We start from the raw sequence: 13,080 nt of genomic DNA, 5'->3' as shown, positions 1-13,080 counted from the left end.
AATTTGTGTAAGGAAAAGACAGCATGCAATTCTCATAAGAAAATTCTTCTGAGCTAGTGCGAAGGAATTGACATTTAACAGAGGTGTTGTATTGGGAATGATGGCAACAAACTATAGGTTCTTGGTTGCATTTGATACAGTGGAGTTTGGGTTGGAAAATAATTGAGTGTAAACTTATATATTGGATCTTGGAACAGCCACTTCCAACTAGTTTTTTTTTTTTTTTTTTTTTCCGTAGTGAAACCTAAATGCTAGGTATCAAGATTTGAATAAACAAAATGTCAGACAAGAGATCAATTATAAAATAAAAACAAAAAGAAAATAGAAGCAGCAATCAAACCACTTATTGCCCATTGTTCATTATCCATGCTAAAATGAAATTGTAAAGTAGAAAAGAGTTTTACAGGCATGTTTAACTTTTCCTTTGTAATTTCTTATCTGTACTATGTACATAAAAGGACAGCATGCTTAGCTTATGGTGTTACAAATCTGTGTTATATGATTCCATATCGACCTATATTCTATTTAAATCTTAAAACTTCAAACTCTCCCTTCATCCTTTCATGACATTTTTAAGTTTTAGAATTTCATACTTCAATTTATTTCTTTACCATGATATTTTTAATATAATAACTTATTCTAGTATACCAAAGAATATATACAATTTCCAATAGCAACAAAAACATGCATTTTTCAAGCAAGCAATGTACTAAAACACTACTAGCAAATAATGGAATATTCCCTTACAAGTTAAAAACTTTACAAAATACCAATGTGAATAAGTTAAATATGTTGTAAATTGGCAAAATTTGTATAAAAAAAATATCTGTGCAATTTTACCACATCACTAGAAGTAGATGCCCTTAAATGGAACTTGAATCCTCTCAATTCATTTCCTCCATTAATGTATTTGTTTACTTCTGTCTAAATTGGTCAAATTTCAATCATTTATCCAAGCACACCATTTTTATGTCTTGATCAGCTGGTTATCATACTCAAATGAAAAGTCATTTCCTTCTTAGAAGGTATTGCCAGTCGGGCTCTTATGTAAATCATTCATAAGATGCATTATGTACTCGAATTGTTTAGAGATGATGCATAGTATTGGATCAACTTTTATTTTAAAGTAGAAGGCATGCTAAGCTCCAAGCAGCTAGACAAGTAAGGTAAAAGACAACAACGCTTGAGATTGTGGAGAATAAACTTTGAACAATTGATGTGGATCAAGGAGATCAGCAATATTAATTCTAATTGCTTGAAAAAATTTAAGAATATGAAACACTATCATAGTAATTGTAGATACTAAAAAAATAACTACGTTTGAGTGGCTCGCTATATCTTTTAATTTTTTTCTGTTGTTCAATGTCCTTTTGTGGGTGCATTTAATGCTCACTTATTTTCATTACAACTTACAAGGAATTGTTCTATAACAAGTTATATGTAACAAAACTTTGTTGTTAATCTTTGGCTATGAATTTCAGTGGAAGAATTTACACCTTAATTACATCCTTTTAAATACACCGTTCTCTCAATTTCTTTTAAATAATTGTCACTTCCTTTTATATATATACTGGTAGGGGTGGGCTGTGCTATGCACAGCCAATGCCCATTGAGGTTAATTGATTGCTTAAGAAATGAGGAAAATTTATAAAGCATTCTGAAAAGGGCATCAATAAGCCTACTCAATGTGGCAACTCCAACTTCTGATCTGGCAAATGGCCATACACGCTGGGGTGAGCACCCGGTCTCAGCAGCATAGCTTTCGTTGCATCAAATAACCTAAACCTCAATCCTCGTTTCCTTGCTCCTCCTTCCTGCGCAATTCTAAGTTCCTCTAATTGGATCTTGTACAACTCTAAATTATATCCCTCTAAGACGGCTTCATTTCTCTTGTAAGGCCTGGTCCTAGGACAGTTTCCACCGCGATCCCAAGTTCCATTTTCAAAGTGTGAGGGGGCAAAGGTCCTCAGAAATATTACATCCTTGAAATTTTGCAGGCTATTAATGGCTCTAAATTATCATTTTGTTTGGAATCCCCACCTTGAAAGTACTCATTTTCATCTGCATTAAGCTTATTTAATTATTTTACCGTTTACTTTGCAGATACTTTAAAGGGCCTGAACTTCTTGTTGATTTGCAAGACTATGATTACTCACTGGACTTGTGGAGTCTTGGCTGTATGTTTGCTGGAATGGTAATCAACCATTTTCTTCTTTGCAATCTGTCCTGTTTAAGAGCCGTGGCATATGATTGTCCGCAAAGTGGAGTAACCATCGCGTTGACCAAAAAAAAAATTTATTAAATAGTTGTACCACAAAGATTCATTATGCAGTTGTGATAATACACCACCCCCACCCCCCCCCCCCCCAACAAAAAAAAGGAAAAAAGGCAAGAACAATTCTGGTGTTTATGTAGGAGTTGCACTCGTGCGTTGAAGCAAACTAGGAGGTATAAACCGCGCGGTGTGCGGTGGTATAAAAAAAAAAAAGATGCCCAGACGAGCATATAACGCGGAAATTAAATACCGGATAAGTATATGGTTGATTAGACCAATGGTTAAATTTTTTTTTTTTTTAGCTTAAGAATAAGATATAGGAAAGATAGCAACTAAACAGAATACGATATACAATTGAAATAATTTTCATATAAAGAAAGCTCTTAAGAATAGATCAAGATACATAATAGGAAGTGGAATAGAGCATAGTTCTAGTACTCATCAACTACAAATTGTTCTCAAAGATTAGTGTAATATTCATCAACTTAATATAGGCTAAGTTAGAGGAATAGTGAAATTAAAATGCCATGGATATTGTTTTTCAATGCCAGCTTCGTTTAATACGATAACACCAAAAGAGGTTGCTGATTGTGGAATAAAAAGTAATATGTCTCTCGGGCAAAGAGCATGTTCGACTGCAAAAGTGGCCCAATTCTTGTCGAAGGATCGGTGTTTCATGCCAATGTAATATGCTTTATAGCCGCTTGTAAGAATTACTGTTGGTGTTGTGCCTTCATGTAGTCGAAGGTCGGTGTATCGTGGAAGGGTCTATTTTAAAAAAAAAAAAATTTTTTTGTTAGACAATTGAAGAATACATTTGTGAACAAAATTGTACAAAGGAAAGCACTTACCAGCCTGTACTGTGAGCGACTTGTATAAAACTGATAGAGAGAAACAAATGATGACCAATCATGCTGCAGAAACTGATTTATAGAGGAAGTGATAGTACATAAACAGGCCTGCTGGTTGAACAAGAAAGCAGATGCTTCAACATTGGGTGCAATGCTCGGAAACATAGGCAAAGGAAGTGTCCATGGCATGAGAATATGTGATCAGGAAGTGCATAAAGCCATGGAATCGTAGGATAAAATTCCTTTGATTCTGAAGAAGACCATGTCATTCTCGCGTATTACATTAGTTGTACAGTACAATTCCCAACCTTCTTCAAAATATCCGTCCTTGATTTTAATGTTCTAGGAGTGAAGGCCATGGTATACCGTAATTGTTATGCCATCTTGGAGTCCAATTGATTCAAATAGATCAGTAGAGATTTTCTATAGAAGGGAAAAACGGGCAAGTAAAAATTAGTATGTGACAAACAAATAAGCTAAAAAAAAGATTTTTTTTTTGTTTAACCAACCTGTTTGGTTCTATCAGAACAGAAAAGAACAAAACACCATGGTTGCCCTATTGGGGTACGTTTTCAAAGAAAGCGATGGTTGTATCTATAGACAAGGTTATAGCGTGAAACACAAAGGAAACGTAGAAGTAACTAATACAGAAGATGCAAGATATGAGTATACCAGTAGTTGTAAAAGCTTCAGGAGAAAGGTTGATTATGTTCTGCTGCCATTGGGTAATGGAGGCAAAGGAATATAAAGATGGCTCTCCTGTATGGCTTAGTAATTTTGGATTAGTCTAAAGGAATTTTTTTTTGATATAACATATGTTCTGTTCTCCAGGGGTTTCAACCATTGTTGCAGCATGAATTTTGTTTTGTTGAAAGTGCAGAGAAAGAACCTGGTTTTGTTGCGGTGGGGAACGGCTAACCATTTATTGAACGGATTCTTTGGCGTAGTCATTGGCAAGTCAGGAAGCACAATAGGAAGAAAACGTATGGGGAAAATGCTAAGAGGTGATCCACAATAAGAGCTGCGGCAAGGCTAGAGAAATCTAAGCATGCAAAGTGCAGATGTTCAGACATTTGTGTATCCTTATATGCTGGAGAAGTTTTCTGTCTTCAATCATGGAATAGCAAGAAGGGAGTAAATATGGTAGTTGAATGGAAGTACAAAGGAGTAAAGTTGCAGAGGCGTAATCAATGGCTATTGATAGAATGGTGGCAGGTGTATTCAGCTGTATGGTGCTAGACCTGTAACTTAGCTGGAGGTGTCTCTGGCATAGTCACTGAAGCAACAAACTGGCAAACCTATATAGAACATAGGTGAAAAGTCCAAGAGTGGATCAACATTGACTATGCAAATGGTTATATCTATCATGTTAGGTAAGAACCAGGCACGCTTCTGATGCATTTAATGGCCATCTGCACTGTTATATTGCAATGGAGTAAAGACACGAGTATCAGCACCCCGGGTGAACAAAATCCTGGGAAAAACTACTGGTTTAAGATCTTCCAGAATACATTGACAAAAGAAAAGGCTAAGGCAATTCCATAGTTTGGAAACAAAAGCTGGCAGACTGCAAACTATCGCTAATGCTAGCTGTAACACAAGTAACCAGATGCAATACGATAGGAATTTTTAGATAAACAATTTAGTGCTCAGCATTACGAGCTTAATATCAGAAGTAGTTTGAAGAGCACGTCAGAGATTGCTTCACAACAGTTCCTAATTGACAATCATTTGTTGCGCTGCCTCTTTGGAGTAGCTTCCTCAGATTCATCAAGACTGCTTAGAAGAGAACGGCTTGTTTTAGATGGCAATTCTTCTTTGTCTGTAAAAAAAAATATTTCGACAGTCAAAACAATTATTTAAAGAAAGTGAGTTAATATACAAAAGAGCAAGAAGTACATACCTGGAGTTGAAGCAACACAAGAAGGAGCCTAATCATTACTGATTTGAAGGTAGCTTTCATTGGCTTCAAACGGAAATTATAAGGACAGTAAAATTAGGTATTTTATATACGGAAGCAACTATATTGAAAGCATCATATCTACACCTAAAACATAAGAGCTTTAGGGAGTATACCTGCGCTAGCATTTGAATCACGATGCAGCTGATTTTCAGCAGAGGTAGTCTCAGCATTTTCCTCAAAATAATACACAATAGTGTAACGCTGATATGATCCATCATTCTTGGTGCTTCCTGGTTTAAGCTGTACAATGAACATCTTATTCTTCAACTCTTATGGAGCCTGGCTAAAGGTAGGTCTTCATTCTATCAGCCCAAAAACAAGAGGTTTACAGAAGTCAGAACAATGATATGTCATGGTCTGATATATATATATATATATATATATGTATATTGCTCAGCTTCTAGGTATATAAGGATTAAAATAAGCAAAGAAAATGCGAATTCAGACCCTGTTGAAGTAATGCATTGCTTGTGAAGCAGTAAATCCTAGCAATGTCTCGGCTTGTTCACCAAAAATTGAAGCCGTAATAGTGTCAGAATGATCGGTCAGGTCAATATCAAAACGACATCTGCAATAAATGTGCGTGGGGGGGGGGAATGAACATCTATGCATGAAATTCAGTAGAGTAAAAGAAACTCAGAAATTGCAATAAATATCTTGCCTTGGCTGAGCAGATTGTTTTTCATTGCAATGGTTGCAAGTATAAGTGCATCCATAGTCAGCGGAAGTTAGACGCCGGCACTTTACATATGCCATATACCAATATTTTTGCAGTATGTGCTCAAAAGAGAACATGCACTTGACCCATGAAACCTTTTAGGATGAGAATATTGTTACCTAATTTATAATAAACAGTAGAACAAAATGGAAAGTTATTCAATAAAAGACAACTGGAACTTACCTTTTCAGTTGGCAAAACATCTCTTATTTCAGTTAGTTTTTGCCGGGGACCGTAAAATATTTTAGGAGACTGGTTATTGTACGGCTTATCACGGCGGAGGGCAAGTAATTCCTTTTCATTCCTTGATGCCCTATGTATATATAATAACAGAAACCGGAGCAGATAGATAATCAGAGGAAAAGTATTGTTTGAGAACCTAAATGTGCATTTGAATACTAATGCTCACCAATTTTTTAGACTTCTAGCATCTCTTACAGGGGGATCAACAACAATGACTGAGTCATTTCTTGTTGAGAGTGCTATTCCTGTTACAACAGTAAAAATACTGTGAGTTCAATTAGCAAAACAATAGTTTCTGAGGATGAACAAAACAAATTAAAGATTCTGTGTACCATTGTATGTGACAACTTTAAGCCTGCGGCATATAAGAACTGGATGCTTGCTGTGGTGATCTGCAAGCAGCTTTCCTTCATTTTCAACAAATGTATTCCATAGAGATAGAACAGTAGGGACCATCCTAGCATTCAAAACGACAGCAAGGAATACTTGTTAGATAAGATTGTTAAATATTTTCTTATTGATGAATGGAAGATTATGGATTGGAGAGAAAATGTATACTCTTCATTCACAATGAGAAATCTCTGGACAAAGGATTCCTATGAATCCCTTTTGATTGGAATCACAGGCATTGAGTCAACAACCACGGCCATGATATATGATAAACATTGCAAAGAAGTAAGCAGCTAGATTTTCAATCAAAGTTCTTGTATTGATGACATTGCAATTGATTAGAAGCAGAATGCATACTGACCAACAGTTTGAGACTTTGAATCAGCGTAACTGGCCAAGTCTTTAAAGCTTATAGGAGTAAACTCGTTAGTCAAAACACAGCTTCCCTGTTCACTCAGCTCCTCAACAACAGTTTTTGCACTTATTACCCATTGAATAGTAAGGTCATTAGTCTGATACTGTTCCTCAATTTCTCTAACATCGGCATTTGATATCAGATACTTCTTAAAAGTATGAAGCTTTGACCCCATCTTTTCAATAGCAGCATTAAACATAATTCCCTCAACTCTTGATCCCTGATATTAGATTAAAAAAAAATATGCTAACTCCATGGGGTGACTTAGCTAACGCAAAGGATAGGATAGATAAAGTATTGTAGAGTTTGATTCGTACCTGGTCATCAGAGAAAACAAATTTCTGGTATCTTGTAGGGGATTTCTGTGAAGAAGTGATATGCATTTTTTCCTGAACAGTAACGTGCGCTAACCAACCCCTCATTTTTGGCTTGATATTAGCAATGGAAAGCAGATTCACCATTCTATAAAAAAAGGGAAGCTTTAATGTACAATTCATGAGACAATGTAGTAATATAATTCCTAAAGAGAACACAAACCAGAAAATAGAGCATTTAAGGGAACAAAATGACAAATGGGGAAAAAAACCAGAAATAAATGCTACTGTCTAGCTAATTCAAGAACTTCATGAAAGACAACATTTCTAGTTTTGCACTCAGTAACTACATCTCGACATGTTGCTGAAACTATCAGTGCTTTAATTGCAGATGAACTTTTTGCATGAGAAAGGGCAACGTATAACTGGCTGTGAGAGAAAACAGGCTCGCGCAAATAAATCCCTACATAATCCAGAGTTTGCCTCTGAGACTTGTTAATCATCATTGCAAAACATAACTTGACAGGAAACTGAGTTCTCTTAAAGAGGATGCCATTCTTTTCGCTGTCAGAAGTTTGGAGAGGAATCTTTGGCAAGAAGACTCTTTTACCGCGGTACTGACCCACTGCAATCTCTGCACAAATAGTGTTGTGGCGCAGCTCTCTACATATAAGCCTGGTACCATTACAAAGGCCTTCCATTGGGTTCAAGTTTCTGAGCATAATAATTGGACAGTTCTCCTTCAAGATCAACTTATGAGGTGGTAACCCCTTTGGATTTAAAGAATTGAGAAAGTCTTCATAGTCTCCTTAATCTCTTTCGTTAAGAGTTCTGTCAAAACTTATATAAGTATGCAGATCTCTAGGAAATCTATCAATAATGAGCTGGTTAACATCATCAACAGCATTATTTGTTCCTGATAGAATACACCGATTAATCATCTGATATGGATCCGAAGAATACACATTTAGATCACCAAAAATAGATTCGATTAACCTGGCGAGTAAAAACAAAGTCAGAACAAAAAGTGAGGGAAAACTGAAAGCTAGACAATCATATATATACATGATACAAAAATACTATACAAAAAGATGTTCACCTGTTAAGAGAAGCCTCATTTCCATCATAAGGGATTGTCATATCCTTACATAAAGATATTTTGCCATCTTCGTCTTCTGGTTCGTGTCTCTCACCTATCCGTAGTAAGAATTCAGAGAAAGAATGATCCATGACAGCCCTCATATTTTCTGATAAAGTAATCGTCTGCAAAGCAGTCCATAGATGCGAGTTGACAAAACTTGACTGAACTAAAACATCTCTTGTTGCATCTTTAATCACGGGTAGAGTCTGCCTGAAGTCACCTCCAAAACCCACCAGCTTGCCACCAAAAGGATCATCGCATTCCATTATGTCTTTGAGAAGCATATCAAATGCTTCGATTGTTTCCTTCTTAGCCATTGAAGCTTCATCCCACAATATAAGTTTGGCCTCTATAAGCAACTTAGCGGTCGAGCTTTGCTTACTAACTTGGCAAGACTTATTTCCTGATATATCAAGAGGGATCTTAAAGCGTGAATGTGCAGTCCTCCCACCAGGAAGTATAGAGGCAGCAACGCCAGACGATGCTACAGCAATGGCTATATAGGCTTGAGAACGCAAAATAGAAAGTATTGACCGATAAAGGAAAGTTTTTCCTATCCCACCTGGCCCATCGATGAAAAAACTTTGTTTTTTTGGTGAGAAAACCTGTTTCATGATAGAGCTATAGGCAAATTTCTGACCGGCATTAAGCTTCGAAGACAGTAGCAGATCCTCCTCTGTGAACTGAATATTGCTTTCAGTTTCAATTTCTTTGGTAATCCGTTGATCTAATGTAACACCAAGGTAGTCAGGAACCAAGTGAAAGTCATCCATGCTTTTACCCATTTGCTCCAAAGATTTACTGATCTCCTGAAGTACCAGCATTCTGATGTACTGAGGAGTATATCCAGTGAGTGAACTATTTTTTGATAATGCCTTGATAGCTCAAGCTCATATCTTTCCCACAAGTATTTGGGATTTGATGGGGAGCAGAAACTTAGCATCACAGCAAACAGGTTTCTAAGTGAAGAAGGCATCTGAAAAGTAGCAACCTCATCAAGGGTGTCTTTGGTATACGTATCAGATTGTAACAGACCCATTTGGAAAGCGCCTTCTCTATAAGAAGCCATACGGACTCCATTAACAGTCAACAAGTGGTCGAACGAAGTAGGGCCACAGACACAGGATAAAAGCAGTCTCAAGAAATACCTCTCTCCTTCTGCTGGGCTAACGGTCACCAATCTTCCAACAACTTTTCGACGCTGTCTTTTAGACCACCGTTTCTTGTCTGGGCTCCATACAAAAAACTCAGGAAATTGTTTGTAAAGGAGATTGAGTTTCTGAGCATCTTTATTTGTCTGATTCATATAAAAGAACTCAGTCAGCATCGTTTTTGAGAAGTCAACATCAGCAACTAAATCAACAAGATTGGTTCTTCTGTGAAAAGAAACCATTTGCTCTCCAGGAAGATGAACCTGTAATGCATAGACGCTCGGGGTTATTTCGTTTAAAGTAAATCGAAATATCCACCAAAAAGCCTCTACAGCAGCCACCCAACGGCCAGACTGGAAGTCTAAAATTTCATCTACATCTTCAAAGGTATTTTCAGAATGGATATAAAAGCTCATATGATCATGCCCTTTATAAACATATTTGTAAAGATACTTAACTAACTTAATAGTGGAACATATCTCTACATTCAAATGGCAGTCAAACAAAGCCAGAAGATACGGACTGTACGGAACAACCCACCTATTATCCAACAAATGATTCCTCACTCTTACATAGTGACCATCCATCCTTCTTTTATAGTGAGGATAACCATCCTCTGTATAAGTTGTGTAGTCACTAAAACTCTTTGGATAATGGTTCTTGCACACCCCATCTTTCATACAAACATTATCCTTTTTTAATGAACCACATGGACCATGCATCATGTGCTTCATAACCAGAAAGTATAAATGTGGTTGCTTAGAAGGATCCGGTATTTCGGCCGAAACTATCATATCATAAGCTTCAAGATTGAGGGGCTTATATTCTGGCTTTAAAATAATCAACATATGAGCATGAGGAAGACCTCTCTTTTGACACTCAATCACATGCACATAGGCAGCCACTTCACCGAATATCTTTTTTTTTTGTAACTTCAGCTTTTAATAATTCCAGCTTTGCTCTAAACACTCTTGAAACTAAATTAGGTCTATCTTGAGCCTCTTCTCCATACTTTAGGTTGCCCTGTACTTCTTTCCACATCCTATTGCAAGTCATAGTAATGAATATGTCAGGCTTACCAAATCTCTGGACCAAAGACATAGCATCTATATACCTCTGTCTCATGTCCCTTGGGCCACCAATAAAGGAAGATGGAAGATAAACGTGGCGCCCAACTTTACTGCCGTTAGTCTGATCAGAAGAGATGCTATCTGTTACACATTTAAGAATCTCAGTTCTGATTTCTTTTTATTTTTTCCTATGGAATTCAAGCCTCGAAGTCTCGAGCTTAACATAAATATCCACGGATAACTGCTGCAATAGTCTCCTTGTGTGCAAGAGCATTGAGGTGTCATCATCTCTGATCTGCAATTTGTAGCAATAATACTCTCGAGCAGAAACAGTTTTCCATTTTTTCTTTCCCTCCTTAGCAACTAAAACAAGAAAAGCAATAGCTAAGACCCTCAGATTTTTTTTAAAAAAAAAACTCAGGATTCAAAGAAAATATTTATTGAAAGGACAACCTTAAAAGAATTTTAAACAAGAAAGAACGAATAGATTGAAGTAGCAGAAAGGGATAAGCAAGCACAAAAAAATAAAAGGGAAAAACAGAATTTATCGAAAGTTACCTTCATTTTCCTTTTGAATAAGATCAATAGCATTTCCTATCTTAGGTAAAGCAACAAGGCTGTGATCATCAGTTTCTTCCCTTTTTCTTTTATTAGCAGTAGTGTTTCTTGGAATACCGTAGTGCCAACCAGATTCACCTCTGGGAAACAACAGTGGGTACTGCAGAGAGTCGTAGCATGCAAAATAGTGTTGGATTCTATGGCTTGTATTTGCATGACTATAAACCTGTATGTTGGTGCCCTCCTCTAAGGTTTCACTATCATGCTCTGTCCATATTGCAACGACTTCTGAAGCTGTCGGCATATTATATAACTGTTGGTCAAGGCCCAGATTGGAATTAAGAAATATGCTATGGTCATCTAGATTAGAAAGCTCTCTTAAAGACTTGAAAACTTTGGTATAAGGATTCTGCTCAAGAATACCCATCAGAAGCTTAAGAGTACTCTCCCGTAATCTTGGAGAAGTATAGAGTCTCTACGACAATTCTTCCTCTTGATCATAAAAGTACAGTTGGATACCAGTAGGAGGGTGGCCATTTGGTGTGAGACTATTCAGAAGATGATAAATTGACCTTGGACGCAGAAAGTGTAAACTCCCAGAGGATTTTTAGTCATTTTTTTATCATATTTTGCAGCAAAAGTGATGAAGGCAAGATTGTTATTATAGGTGCGTGCATTCTTGCGGAAGTGAATACATTCCTCATCTGTATCGGAATAAAGGCGGAAGAGGGCATAAGGCATCACAGGATGAACAACAGAAACTCTCCACCTGAACAGCAAAAATTCGAAGGTTCCAAATGGAATCGATGAGCCCTACAGTGTTGACACTTTGGGGCATCAGGGAGGACCAATGATTCGGTTGGAATCTGTTTCAAGCGAGAAAAACTGGTTTTTTTGGTCCTTCGTTGCCTATCTAATACCGCACCAAACCATATATTTATCAATTTATGGGGCAAAAGAGGAAAAACAATATAATCTACAGCATTTTTAAGGCATGGCAACTTTATAATATAGACTAAAACCAACCTGTTCGCGAGTCGGGTGTTAACAACAATTTGTTGGCCACTACTGTGTTTAGAAGAAGCACATGGATCAACGTTGACAATACAGGTTCCTTCTTCTACCAAGGAGTTATCATGAACTGGAACAACAAGTTTATCGAAAGCCTCATAAGCATTAAAAATATTTATAAAGGAGGAATGCAAATAAGCAAACACTGCTTTGTTAAGAAACATAGGATAAACTGAGCAACGCATCTTCAGGGACAGTAGACTGGTTTGTTGAAAGAGGTAAAGAAGACTGGAGTTTTGTTGATATGTTATCAAACAGATCAGCTAATTCATTGTTGCTAGGAATTGGCTGTGGTACAGAGCTGCATGGCTCAGGTACTGAACTATTCAGACATTGCCCTGTTGAAGGTTCCTTAGCAGAGGAACTACAGCTTTTTGGGGAGCGGATAGACTTGGGAACATTGCATACAGGAGTAGAGGCCTCAGCAGGGGCAACCTTTTTCAGCTTTTCCAAAGTAGTTAACTCTTTTCTGCATTGGCATTTTCTATTTTTTTATTCCTCTGGTATAGATGAATAGACAGAACCCTCAGCAGGATGCATATTAGTTGTCTTATTTCTAGCATACCACTCCCGTCTGCACTGCAACAACTCATCCTTTTTCTCTTTTGGCATATTAGCATAATGCATACGTCTAACGGTATTGCGGTCCATGAAAGGAACTAACTATAGTATTTCATATAGTAAGTTAATAGATTAGAGGGTAGCTATTTTTAAAGGGCAAAACACTAAAGGCCAGTTATTTTGAAATAAACAGTTAGCAAACGAATGCATAAACAGAAACATATAAATGCATAATCAGAAGCATTTCTACCTAAATAGGAAAAAGGAAAAGTCAACTGGCAAAGTAAAACTCAAAACAGCACAACATCAGTTGAGGCTAAGGCATGAAAAGAGAGAAATGAACTAAGGAACCTGATGGA

General features: G+C 37.0%; 2 protein-coding genes across 2 annotated transcripts; both read right to left on the bottom strand.

Moving 5' to 3' along the window:
• Positions 1-4,853: 4,853 nt before the first annotated feature.
• Positions 4,854-7,870, bottom strand: LOC113769348 (replication protein A 70 kDa DNA-binding subunit B-like). The gene is made up of 10 exons (XM_027313803.1): positions 7,458-7,870; positions 7,173-7,317; positions 6,798-7,075; positions 6,383-6,507; positions 6,217-6,295; positions 5,991-6,120; positions 5,751-5,902; positions 5,537-5,657; positions 5,203-5,329; positions 4,854-4,948 (listed from the first exon to the last, which is right to left on the bottom strand). Exons 1-10 carry the CDS (start codon positions 7,868-7,870, stop codon positions 4,854-4,856), a joined length of 1,665 nt encoding a protein of 554 aa, XP_027169604.1.
• Positions 7,871-7,978: 108 nt separating this feature from the next.
• LOC113769347 lies at positions 7,979-11,516 on the bottom strand. Its single transcript, XM_027313802.1, has 5 exons — positions 11,090-11,516; positions 10,395-10,672; positions 9,257-10,291; positions 8,269-9,119; positions 7,979-8,165 (listed from the first exon to the last, which is right to left on the bottom strand). The coding sequence occupies exons 1-5, from the start codon at positions 11,514-11,516 to the stop codon at positions 7,979-7,981; spliced, it is 2,778 nt and encodes a 925-aa protein (XP_027169603.1).
• Between the last annotated feature and the right edge of the window lie 1,564 nt (positions 11,517-13,080).

Source organism: Coffea eugenioides, chromosome 4, assembly GCF_003713205.1.
Source record: "Coffea eugenioides isolate CCC68of chromosome 4, Ceug_1.0, whole genome shotgun sequence".
Lineage (NCBI taxonomy): Eukaryota > Viridiplantae > Streptophyta > Magnoliopsida > Gentianales > Rubiaceae > Coffea > Coffea eugenioides.
This window is presented reverse-complemented; position numbering and strand designations above follow the sequence as displayed.

Coding starts and splice junctions, on each gene's coding strand:
- LOC113769348 (XM_027313803.1), bottom strand. CDS start 7,870: ATGGAAGGCCTTTGTAATGGTACCAGGCTTATATGTAGAGAGCTGCGC. Junction 6,121..6,216: donor GCTAGAAGTCTAAAAAATTG/GTGAGCATTAGT, acceptor ATATATACATAG/GGCATCAAGGAATGAAAAGG. Junction 5,903..5,990: donor ATGTTTTGCCAACTGAAAAG/GTAAGTTCCAGT, acceptor TCATCCTAAAAG/GTTTCATGGGTCAAGTGCAT.
- LOC113769347 (XM_027313802.1), bottom strand. CDS start 11,516: ATGGGTATTCTTGAGCAGAATCCTTATACCAAAGTTTTCAAGTCTTTA. Junction 10,292..10,394: donor TGGAATTATTAAAAGCTGAA/GTTACAAAAAAA, acceptor ATTATTTTAAAG/CCAGAATATAAGCCCCTCAA. Junction 9,120..9,256: donor CACTTAGAAACCTGTTTGCT/GTGATGCTAAGT, acceptor CTGGTACTTCAG/GAGATCAGTAAATCTTTGGA.